The sequence below is a fragment of the Papaver somniferum genome, chromosome 5 (genome assembly GCF_003573695.1).
Source record: "Papaver somniferum cultivar HN1 chromosome 5, ASM357369v1, whole genome shotgun sequence".
Lineage (NCBI taxonomy): Eukaryota > Viridiplantae > Streptophyta > Magnoliopsida > Ranunculales > Papaveraceae > Papaver > Papaver somniferum.
The window spans coordinates 211,013,912-211,026,121 of record NC_039362.1 but is presented as its reverse complement, the minus strand read 5'-3'; the positions used below and the strand labels follow the sequence as shown (position 1 = coordinate 211,026,121).

The 12,210-nt window shown below is 36.3% G+C and overlaps 1 protein-coding gene across 2 annotated transcripts; it reads left to right on the top strand.

Annotated features, from left to right (window-relative positions):
• Positions 1-1,726: 1,726 nt before the first annotated feature.
• On the top strand, positions 1,727-12,041 carry LOC113284525 (structural maintenance of chromosomes protein 3-like). 2 transcript variants are annotated; one of them, XM_026534014.1, is made up of 30 exons: positions 1,727-1,872; positions 2,174-2,229; positions 2,416-2,491; positions 2,623-2,661; positions 2,754-2,821; positions 2,910-2,981; positions 4,279-4,358; positions 4,459-4,537; positions 4,640-4,757; positions 4,839-5,014; positions 5,274-5,519; positions 5,627-5,748; positions 6,109-6,253; positions 6,526-6,698; positions 6,783-6,882; positions 7,253-7,389; positions 7,534-7,735; positions 7,909-7,996; positions 8,080-8,229; positions 8,420-8,571; positions 8,671-8,862; positions 8,959-9,142; positions 9,228-9,298; positions 9,384-9,535; positions 9,762-9,924; positions 10,053-10,199; positions 10,386-10,481; positions 10,670-10,844; positions 11,466-11,659; positions 11,755-12,041. In XM_026534014.1, the coding sequence occupies exons 2-29, from the start codon at positions 2,215-2,217 to the stop codon at positions 11,654-11,656; spliced, it is 3,609 nt and encodes a 1,202-aa protein (XP_026389799.1). In that variant the 5' UTR covers positions 1,727-1,872; positions 2,174-2,214; the 3' UTR covers positions 11,657-11,659; positions 11,755-12,041. The 2 variants fall into 2 exon arrangements, with proteins under 2 accessions (XP_026389799.1, XP_026389798.1); XM_026534013.1 differs by having other exon boundaries at positions 1,728-1,872; positions 11,466-11,657; positions 11,758-12,041.
• The last annotated feature ends 169 nt before the right edge of the window (positions 12,042-12,210 follow it).

The following is a 12,210-nucleotide window of genomic DNA, read 5'->3' as shown; positions in this document are numbered from 1 at the left end:
CTCTTGAATGTATCAAAATATATTGAGCCTGACTACTATCACGCACCAAACCAAATTTGCAATCCGTGGATCCTTATCATTGTGCAAAAAAATCTTGAGCCCATCTTTACCATGAGTCTTGCTTTACTGGAGTCCATCTCACCTTGTCCATCTAACCTTGAGGCATGATCTGCGATCATCTTCTCTCAAGTATTACTCCTTTTAAAGCTCATCATACTGTGAATAATCGCCTATTCGATAGTTCTGATACCTTGATACATACTTTCATTTTTGCGACAACACACCTTTGAGCTGCAATTTTCTTACTCCATAACTGAGTACCATTTAAGAAGTTGTCTTCGGCTTGTGCACAACCACAGACCTCCACCATAGTCAACAAGGTATGGATTAATGTATTCTTACCACCGGAGAGAATCTTTGAAAGCAATACATTCCTTGTGCATAACCCTTAACTATCAATCTTCTTAACTACGCCGTACGCCTTTCGTACTCGGAGTTTCCCCCTTTCACATGAACACCCATCAAATTTCTTTCCGCTGCAAACTTCTCCAACTGTAATGGAGACTTTATTTCCTTGGGCTTCCGTTGTTCATCATGAAATTCTCTGTTCGTTGTTTCCGAGATTCACCAATTTGAATCTCCACCTGATCTATATACAATTTATGATATATATAAATCACTTGTGAAATAAATTTCCACATACCTGTTTTACCAATCCTCCACCCAAGTTAAAGTTTCTTTGTTTGGATAAACAAAGAATTCACGTCACCTCTTCCAGATGAATTCAACTTGACGATTAACATTCTTGGTAAACCATAATTGAGATGACACGCCATTTTACACCAGCTCACACAAACGTAATTACCTAAAAAATCTTTTAGGCAACATGCACCGTGTCTTCTCCCACCTTGAGATTTCTTTATTTTTGTATACCATCCTTCATAAGTTGATCTTAATCTTTTAGAATCTACATTGAATCTACTTAAAAGATCTTTTAGACCAGATTTTGTTGCTTCTTTTCTTAGAAATGCTGCACTTCCATTAAGTTTGATTTTCTCCTTTTACTAAGAGCCTGATCGAAGTTTTTGAAGAAGTTATTTCAGACTTGAGATATTACTTTGCAATGTCTGAAATCACTATTGCTAACACCCGTTCTCACTTAACCAATTAAAATTGTTTTTCAACTATTATTTACCTCCCAATGCTTAGTCATTCTGATAAAATAACGACTAGAAGACGTGGGATGTATGCCAAAAAGATTCAAGGTAGATTCAAAGTAGATTCTATAGTGGTAAATAACAATGCTGCAAACCTGAGGGAAGTCAAAAGGAAAAACCGACAAAATAAAAATATTTTAGACAAAAAAAGAGCATGTTGTGTTTGTAGTAGTTCCTTATCCATTATCGCTCCACAAAAATACTTAAAGTTGAGCTTTTAAACTTATTAAGAAAATGTTTGATTTCCAAAAACAAAAATAAATCTGAGGATGTTTGAAGCCAATAATTAGAAGACAATAATATTCGCTTCTTAATAAATTAAGTTTTCTACCTGTAGAAATCATTTTAGAATTTTGATTTTCTATCAGAATTCTTACTTTTTTTTTGTTTCTAGAGGGCGAAAAATTACTTCAACAAGGTATATATATCATAATACAAACACTAAGGTCCAAAGTGTGATATCGTTTACCAAACAAGGCCTTAGGTTGGTACTATCCCGATCTTCTGTACATCTATTTCACAGTCTTGACTCACTTTAATACCCGAGTGGAGTCCAATTTTTGGCGCTCAAATAACAGAACTTCCTCTGTAAACTTCCGGCAAGCTATTTCCCATCTCCCCCCTCTCTGAATCCACTTTCCGGATGATCTCCTAAGTAAGTAACTATCTCAACTTCTCTAACTTTTTTCCCGCTCTTTTTTTCTACATCTGGTTTTTGTTTCTCCAAATTCTTCATCTACAGACTGTCTACTTAGGGTTTCTGTAATTTTCTTCTTCCAATTAGTCATTATACTCATGAAAACCTAGTTGAGAACCTGTTGTTTACTTCAATTTGACGCCCGCTACAAAAAAAAACCCTACAATTTTGAAACCCTAAGATCAGAAACTATTAGGTTTTGTAGATAACGAAACCAGATCTTGGTTTACTAACTCCGTCTATTTCTGAATTCTTACAGGTACTGAAATTGAATAAGTTATCTGGGATTAGTTCGAAGAAATGTATATAAAGCAGGTAGAATTTTTATGTTATTATGAAATAAAAATTAGGGGGTTTATTTGGGTGGGTTACCTTTATGCTTTTACATGGAATTATGAGAGTGGGAAATCCAAGCAGGCTCTTGGGATTATAGTGTTATTGTCATCTTTTTTTTTTTTTTTTGGTGACATTTTTTTGTTTGTTTGGTTGGTGGTGAATCAGATTATTATTCAAGGGTTTAAGAGTTACAGAGAACAGATTGAAACTGAAGAATTCAGTCCTAAAGTTAATTGTGTTGGTAATGGCTTTCATTCTTTTACTTATAACATGAAATTTAGTTTGGATGCGCTATTTAGCTGAAAAGAAAAACTCAGAGTAATAGTGTTCGCTTTTCAACTGACGTTTTTTTTTCTTTTAACATGTCTGTAGTTGGTGCTAATGGATCTGGAAAAACTAATTTCTTTCATGGTAAGTACTTCTGAATATGTAGTTACTTGGTATTGGCTGTATAGATTGTTTTTGCTATTATTGACATGTGATTGGATGGTTCCAATTTTTAGCGATTCGATTTGTACTGAGCGATCTCTTCCAGAACTTGCGGAATGAGGATAGACACGCCCTTCTCCATGTATGTTTCCAATATTTTTCATCTAGATTCAAATGTTTGAGTTTATTTGGTGTTTTCTTTCGTTACTGAATTCTCTTAAATTACACAGGAAGGTGCAGGACACCAAGTATTATCTGCCTTTGTGGAGATAGTGTTTGATAATTCTGATAATCGCATGCCTGTAAGTTTTTTACCATCTCAGTGGTTCTATATTTGTCTGTAACATGCAATTGGTATTTTTCATTCTAGTTGGCGTTGGAGATGTTTTATAGAAGAACTTAGAGGGTAATTCAACGAGTTGTATGTCATAGTAGCTTACCTCGTTTACGTGCAAAAAGTGATTATCTCTAGACCCATGCATATCAATATTGAAGTGAACAGTTCACTAAACTAGAATGCTTCATTACCATTTTACTCTATGATGGTTTTTCTCTTCATTACTACAACTACTAAAGTAGATTTCCGAGCATGAGAAAATAGTCTCCATAGAAGTATTCAAAGTTTTCTTGACTGGTTTGATAATGCTATGTTATTTGAGGACGTGAACAAATTTTGCCATTTCTGGAAAGGTAGAGAGGGCAGATACGCTGCATAATCTGTGTGTTGATGACTCTGATTTAATCTTAGCCAGCATTATTCTTGTGCTTCATTACATTAGTCGGGATCCTTGCTAGAATGTACACACTAAATTAGTGTAATACTCCTACATTTCTGTACAAATTGCGCTATTCACATTGCAGCATGTTTCTCAAGCCGCTCAAAAATAAGAAATATAATATGTGGGAGTTAGGTATATTTAGTGCTGTCCTGCACGGGTGACACTGACAAAAAATCCAAAATTTCAACTCTGGTTGTTCGCCGTTCAATAATTCTTGTTTAGGCATTCTTTGGGTAGTTACAGTGGAAGCTGTTAGTTTATTCCAGCTGTTGATGGCAATCGCATAACACATTTGCTACAAGATTATGGTATTATACTATTACCGTATTATACCCGAAGTTTCAGTGCCTTGTGTCCTATTTTTTAGAAAAATTCTAGATTATAAGCTGATCAACTTATGTTGTATTATATATTATCTAGGTGTACCTTGCCAAATGACACTTGTGACAATGTCGAAGTGTCCCCCATTGCTAAGAATTAGCTTTATTTCAATGATTTTAAGGGGCTTCATAAACTCATGCGTCAGATGTTTCCTTGGAAAATAGGGAGAGCTAGTCTCAACCGTTGATGAACAACACCAAAAAGCTATCCAAACTTATTATATTATGGATTTTAATGATATGTCATACGGAAGACCACGAAACTTTGCACCAGATATTCAACAACATTGATTGATATTACCAAAGTTATTGCTTACTGTACACAAACGTAGATATGATGTCTGTTTTTACATGTGGGTGTGTGTGATATAGTTGCCAAACTGTATTAATGAAAGTGATATGCTCAAATTGTTTACTATGGTTCGTTGGTTCTTCTCCAGGTTGATAAGCAAGAAGTGCGTTTGAGGAGAACTATTGGTCTGAAGAAGGATGAGTATTATTTGGATAAAAAACATATCACGTAAATTTTCCTTGTTCTTAATGTTTTATTTCGTTATTATCTGTCGTTGCTTCTGTTTCCGGTGAGGTTTTAAGGAAAACGCGATGTTATCAATTTGCAGAAAAACTGAAGTTATGAATTTACTCGAAAGTGCTGGTTTCTCTCGTTCCAATCCTTACTATGTTGTTCAGCAAGGAAAGGTACGCGAGCGTAATTCCTGTGCATCTCGAAGACAGGATATCTTGTTTTGTTTTGTTTTGTTTTGTTTTGTTTTGTGCTTTAATTCATCTTTCTGGTCACAGATAGGAAAGTTGACATTGATGAAAGACTCTGAGCGACTGGATCTACTAAAGGAAATTGGGGGCACCCGAGTCTATGAAGAGAGACGCCGCGAGAGTTTGAAAATTATGCAAGATACTGGTAATATGTTCATATATTCGTTGAACTACTTGTTGCCCTATAGTACCATGAACTTCATTCAAATTTTCCTGTGTTGATTAGGTAATAAGAGGAAGCAGATAATTCAAGTTGTTCAGTATTTGGATGAGAGACTTAGAGAGCTAGATGAAGAGAAAGAGGAACTGAAAAAATATCAGCAGCTTGACAAGCAGCGGAGATCTTTGGAATATACCATTTACGACAAAGAACTCCAAGAAGCTAGACAAAAATTGGAGGGGGTTAGTCTTTATTTTGTTTTTGTTAATGTAGGATTCTTACTTTCTAATTTCCTAGACAAACTTGCACAGTAACTTGTCTCTAATATGGTTAGTACCAGTAACTGACATTGCTTGCTGTAGGAAATATTCCAAACATAAGTTCACAGATGGCTATCTCCTGAGAGTATATTAGTTTAATTATAACAGATCTTATTGGCTGCTTACATGCTGATATTCCATCACTTGGCTGAGTCTTTGATCTTGTTTTTATCATTGTCAGGTAGAAGAGGCTCGCAATAAAGTTTCAGAAACATCAGCCAAGATGTATAATGATGTGCTAGATGCCCATGAAAATGCGAAGAAATTAGAGAAGGAAGCTAAAGACCTCCACAAAAATATTCTAGTTTTGAGCAAAGAGAAAGAAGTTATAGAGAAACAGCGGACGGAGGCAATGAGGAAGCATGCCCAGGTCGATCTTGATGTCAGAGATTTAGAAGAGAGAATTTCTGGGAGTAAGAGAGAGAAGGTAACCTTCATTACCTTAAAGTATGTTAACATCTTAGTTTTTTAAACAAGGGTGATTCAGGAGGTTAACTGTATCAGTTGACGTTGCAATTTTTTGCGTCCTTTTAGGAGGAAGCTGCTGCGGAGCTTGATGGTCTTGAAAGGAAAATTCAGGAATCCAAAAATGAGCTGGAAACAATTCGATGTTCATACAATGATCAGATGGCGAAGGAAGAAGAATTAACGAAAGGGTTTGTTTCTTGGATATCTGTAGCTAAACTATGTGTACCACCCAATTTAGATATGCCTTAAAGTTCAGTAATTGCACAATTGGATCCACCTTTTAGTTTGTATCCCCGTAGTCTTGAGTAGATGATGCACGCTATAAATTTTTTTTTTCTTTCACATGGGACTTAAAGGTATCCCGGAAAACTAATATGACATTCCCAACTTGAGCAGATGTTACTTGCTGCTAATCAAGATAGTAGATGATCTTCTCGTACGAATACTTTGTGCTAAATAGAAAAGTAGAGAGAGGCAAAAGAAGTAAAAATGTATCTAAAGTAAATTTTTACCGGAATTTCTCTTATACTGTCTTTTGGAACATGTAGGATAATGGATAGGGAAAAGCAGCTTAGCATTCTGTATCAAAAGCAAGGCCGTGCAACTCAGTTCGCTAACAAGGTTGCTCGAGACAAATGGCTTCAAAAGGAAGTTGATGATCTTAAACGAGTTCTTTCCTCTAATTTGGAACAGGTAATTGCTTACTATGAAGTATGAACATATGATATTTTGGTTCGAGCAGGTCATATGAACTTCAAGAAGATAGCAACTTAATCCAATAATAAATGTAGAAAAGGTGGTAACTGGTTTTGTCAAGTAAACTTGTGGATTTAACTTCTTCATCTTGTTTGCCTGAAGTTGGGCGTTTTCTGAAGTTTGTTCTGTAATTTTCATTTGTTTTCATTTCAATATATTTATCTCGGGCCTATAAGGTAGTAACTGAATTTTACCACTTCATTTTGCAGGAGAAAAAACTTCAAAATGAAATTCAAGGTCTTAATTCTGGATTGCAAAATCAAGCTGCATACATTGAGGAACGTGAAACGGAGTATAAGAAGCTGGAATCATGCATTCCAAAGTATCAGGACGGCTTTCGCAGTTTAAAGAAACAGAGGGATGAATTACAAGACAAAAGAAAGTATGTTTTGTAAACTACGTCTTTTTCATTTAATATATTATCGGAAATTAGTCCTCTATAACTAGTCATCTATTGTTGTTTCAGGTCATTGTGGGAGAGGGAAAGTGAACTTTCTTCAGAAATTGATAAGCTAAAGTCAGAAGTTCAAAAAGCTGAAAAGAGCCTTGATCATGCTACTCCTGGTGTGAGTAATTGCTTGAGTACTTTGTATTTTTGCCTCTCTGCAAGTTTTATGGATGAGGAAGTATAATTAAGCATTTGCTTACCTGAATAAAATTGTGTTTGCTTGAGGTTTCCTCAAGTTGTCCATTAAGTATTGGGGTACTCTTAAATTAGTATTTGGTGTTACTATCCGAGTCATACATGTTGAGGCCGCCCTTGCAAGCAACTCTTAATTATCTGTTTGTAGATCTTGGATATTCTCTCCTTGATTCTTACATGTGTTTCCTTCAATAAAGTTAGTCATCAAGACGAAGATCACTCAGTATTCACGTTATCATGTTATATACTTGTAATGTTAGTTTAGACATTAATGTGCCAATTTTATGTTTCAGGATATTAGAAGGGGATTGAATTCTGTCAGAAGGCTTTGTAGAGATCACAATATTCGAGGAGTGTTCGGTCCAATTATAGAGTTGCTGGATTGTGAAGACAAGTTTTTCACTGCTGTTGAAGTAACTGCTGGAAACAGGTTTAGATTGTCCCTTATCTGTGTTTTTTTGTTTCTTTTCAAAGAAAAAGTAGAAATGGAGTTCTTTATGTTGTCATTCCCAGTTTTTTTTTTGTTTCTTGCGGTGAGTGTTTGACTAAGACAAGTCTTTCTTTGCATCACCAGCTTGTTCCATGTAGTTGTTGAAACAGATGAAATATCCACCAGAATAATTAGGTACCTCAATTCAGAAAAAGGTGGGCGTATCACTTTCATTCCATTGAACAGAGTGAAGCCCCCACACGTAAAGTATCCGAACAATGGTGATGTTGTACCGCTGTTGAAAAAACTTAAATTCTCTCCGCATCATAGTCCAGCATTTCAACAGGTTGAGTTCTACCTCCAAAATTTGCTGCCTCTTAAAACGCTTAGTCGAGTTCCTAGTTACTGTTGCACTCCTTTATGCGTGTTCTTTTTTTTCTTAATTCTACTTGCATATATTTATCTTAACATATGTTGGACTTCTTATCTTGTTATTAAACATTAATTCTTCTTTCCTAGGTATTTGGTAGAACGGTGATTTGCAGAAACTTGGATGTTGCCACTACAGTTGCTAAGGTGGATGGTTTGGACTGCATAACGCTGGAAGGTCTGGAAATAACTCTAAAATAACATCCTTCAGCAAGCAGTGTGCATGTAATCTGAAATTTAACTACATTTCTCACTTACCAGGGGACCAAGTAAGCAAGAAAGGTGCCATGACAGGGGGATTCTACGATCATAGGCGTTCAAAGCTGAAGTATATGGATGCTGTTAAGCAAAACACTAAGGCTGTCACCAGCAAACAAGAGGAGTTGAACAAACTTAGAAGCGAACTTGAAGATATCCTGATGAAATTGTTTTGGATTTTTTATTTTAATATTTTCCTTATATGAGTCTCGTACTGCACCTTTGGTATCTTTGGTTACAGTTCTGCGGGGTGATAGTTTTGTCTTTTCAAGTTATAACAAGACACCATAAATTTGCTTAAAAATTAATGTAAACAACTACACTTTTACTTAGCTTTCCTCACAGATAGACCAGGAGATAACGAAACTTGTCAGTGAACAGCAGAAATATGATGCCGAGCAGTCCCATAACAAGTCAGAGCTGGAGCAAATCAGGCAGGATATTGTTAATGCTAAGAAGCAAAGGGAATCAATGTCTAAGGCACTTCAAAAGAAGGTATCAAGGGAACCTTGTGTACATAATTGCGTAATTAAGCGTTGATAGCAAGTTTTACTATTAGTGATATAACTGCCTTTATTTTTTTTGTATCTGTAGGAAAAGTTGCTTGCAAATTCCCGTACCCAAATTGACCAGCTCCAATCTAGTATAACTGCGAAAGAGCATGAGATGGGAACAGATCTTGTTGATCACTTGTTACCAGATGAAAGAGAACTCCTATCACGGTTGAACCCTGAGATTACTGAACTGAAAGAAAAGCTCATTGCTTGCAAAACGAACCGGATAGAGGTCGGTGTAGTGTAATCATATCTGGTATCATGTAGATTTGAGGTTAATACTTCTGGATATTGGTCATGGATGTTAAATATATCTTCCTTTTCATAGACGGAAACAAGAAAAGGAGAGCTTGAAACCAATCTATCAACAAATCTTGTAAGGCGGCAACAAGAGTTGTTGGCCATAAGATCGTCCGCCGACGCTGATACATTGCTTGGGGAAGTCGAACAGAAGAGACACGATCGTATTGAAGCCAAAGAATATGTTGATGATGCAACACAAAGGCTGAACAGTGAGATTCACGTGCCTTAAATATTTTGTCAAAGAGTTATATCTCGATTCCTACATTATATAAGTGAAAGTATGATGCTGCGCAGGAGTTTCTAAGAAAGTTGATGAACACACGAAGCAAATGAAAGATATCAAGGATGAGAGAAATAAGTTAAAAGTAAGTGTGCATTTTGGCGTTTCTTATAATGAGTTGCGTCTGTCAGTTTATGATATACATTAACATGGTTATGTGCTTTCTGTAGGCTCTAGAGGACAAGTACGAGCGTACGCTTCAGGAGGAGGCGAAAGCTCTTGATCAACTACTAAGTAAAAGGAATACTCTTTTAGCAAAACAGGAGGATTGCATGAAGAAAATTAGAGATTTGGGTTCTTTGCCCTCGGACGCCTTTGAAAAGTAATGCTTTCTCAAAATTTCTACTGCATTTCTTTTTCTTTTGTTGTTATTATTATATCTTACATTAATTTATTTTTTACTAGAGTTTCGTCAGTTTACATGCTGTAGTTCATATTCAGCTTGTTATTTGTTTCATGTCTTTATCTTGGTGTGTTTGCATTTTATTCTGGTGCCTCTGGGTTATTTTCTGCTAAACAAGTTATCTATTTTATTATGCGACAAACAGGCGCAAGAACATCAAAGAGTTGCACAAAATGCTTCACAAGTGCAATGAGGAATTACAGCAGTTTAGCCATGTGAATAAGAAGGCACTGGATCAGTATGTCAACTTCACGGAGCAAAGAGAAGAACTCCAGCAGAGGCAAGCTGAACTGGATGCAGGCGATGATGTACTACTTAACTCATTTATCTAAACTAGTTTTTTTTCTTTTTCTTGAAGTATATCTGAACTAGTTACTTGTGATGTTAAGGTTGGACCCATGATTTCGATGACTAATTGACTCTAATACATGTGCAGAAAATCAAGGAGCTAATCCAAGTTTTGGATCATCGAAAGGACGAATCAATTGAACGTACATTCAAAGGTGTAGCTCGGCATTTCCGGGAAGTATTCTCTGAACTCGTGCCTGGTGGCCATGGATTTTTGGTTATGATGAAGAAAAAGGTATTATTTTATTTTTAGTTTTTACTAGAATGACTTTGAATGCGACTTGGGACATTTAGAATGTGACTTGATTGAACATTCTGGGTTCTTTTTTGTGTGTTTTTGTTACATGTAAAATTTGTCCCTCCAAGCACACCGTTTTCCCTGTTAGTATATAAGATACATTTGGTTTTCTCTTCTGTACAGGATGCTGGTCATGGAGATGATGATCATGATGAGGAAGGGCCTCGTGAGGCAGATGCTGAAGGGAGGGTTGAGAAATACATTGGCGTCAAAGTCAAGGTATTTATCAAGAATTAGAATCATTTATATCTTTTGAAAGAAAGGGGTTTAGTACTTCATGTCTGTGGAAAGTTACCAAGGTTTAAAACACAGGGCAGCCAGCCACCTTTTCATCACTAATTGACTATGGTTCTCAATCAGTTTGCGTCAGGATTTTCATTTCGTGGATTTGTGTCTATGTTATTCAGGTTTCTTTCACTGGTCAAGGGGAGACGCAGTCCATGAAGCAGCTCTCTGGTGGTCAAAAAACTGTAGTGGCCTTGACTCTGATCTTCGCCATACAGAGATGTGATCCTGCTCCATTCTATCTTTTTGACGAGATTGATGCCGCACTAGATCCACAGTACAGAACTGCTGTCGGAAGTATCCAAAATATAGTTTTAGCCACTTGCCCTCATTTTTATCTCCTTGTTTGTTTATCTTATCTATATTGCACGACTGTGAACCTTGGGGGATTGGTAAAGCTATACTGCCTTGCAACTTGAATGCCATGTGGTTAACTTCCCATGAGGTTTTCCCAGGGAAGTTGTTCCGCAAAAAGAGGTGTGCTGTCAATGCGCATTGTATAGGTTGCTTTAAAGAATAACAGAAAGTAGAACTTTTCTTGGTTCAGGAGGTTGAAGGATGACATGGTATAGAAGGTTTAGACATCCTTATGATCAGAAAAAATGTTGCAAGCACATAAACTTTAGAACCTATGGTTAGTGAAAAAATATATAGATGTATCATCTTCTTACAGTACAGTGACGTGTTTTAGCAAGTCTTTGTGGTACCCAAGTAGAGTAATAAAAACATGTTTAATATCCGAGTCATATGCCTCATGTTTTAAATCTTATGATGGTCATTCATACAAGGTAAATCCCATATTTGACTTATTCATGCATTCTATTTATATCCAAAAACATGATTGTTGTTCTGAAGTGTGTTAGCGTTATAATTATGTTACCCTTGGTCCTTTGGTTCCTTGACCAATGTGTTTCATAGATATGGTACGTCGCCTGGCAGACATGGCAAATACCCAGTTTATAACCACTACTTTCAGAATAGAGCTTGTGAAAGTTGCAGACAAGATATATGGGGTGACGCATAAAAATAGAGTCAGTTTTGTAAATGTGATCTCCAAGGATCAAGCTTTGCGCTTTATCGAGCACGACCAGTCTCATAATGCTGAATAGGGTAAGCGCTTATAGTTGCTCAAACCATTGTTTACTATTCCAGTATGAAATACTTCAGTTGTGAAGTGATTTTCTCATTTTGTTTTTTGAATATTTGCTAGGCCGGACAGAGAATACTCAACGACATTAGTTACGAGGACAGATGGCGAGTTGTTCATCAGCATCCATTAATTATCACTATGTATAATAATATACATCCCGAGTTCTAACATGTTCAAGCTTGGTATAACCAAATGTAGACTTTAATTAAATGGTGTGGATTATGTACAGTGAAGCAAGGATGTCAGATTTTCGTTTCCTTGGGGTTTTTATGCATTTTATGGCGTCTGCTTTATTGACAAGGCTCTTATAAAAAGTCTTTTGCTCGGCATTCCAGTTTATCTTACCATTGGACTTTTTTTTTTCTTTTTTATTTGTGTTTTCATTTTTACACTGCTGTTTGCACTAATTTCATTACCCAGCCTATAATTTCGATTGCCCTGAGACACAACAGCTGTTGCTTTTATCTGTATTGGCCACAGAGGCAGGCCTATGTCTCAGAAACTGTGGCAACT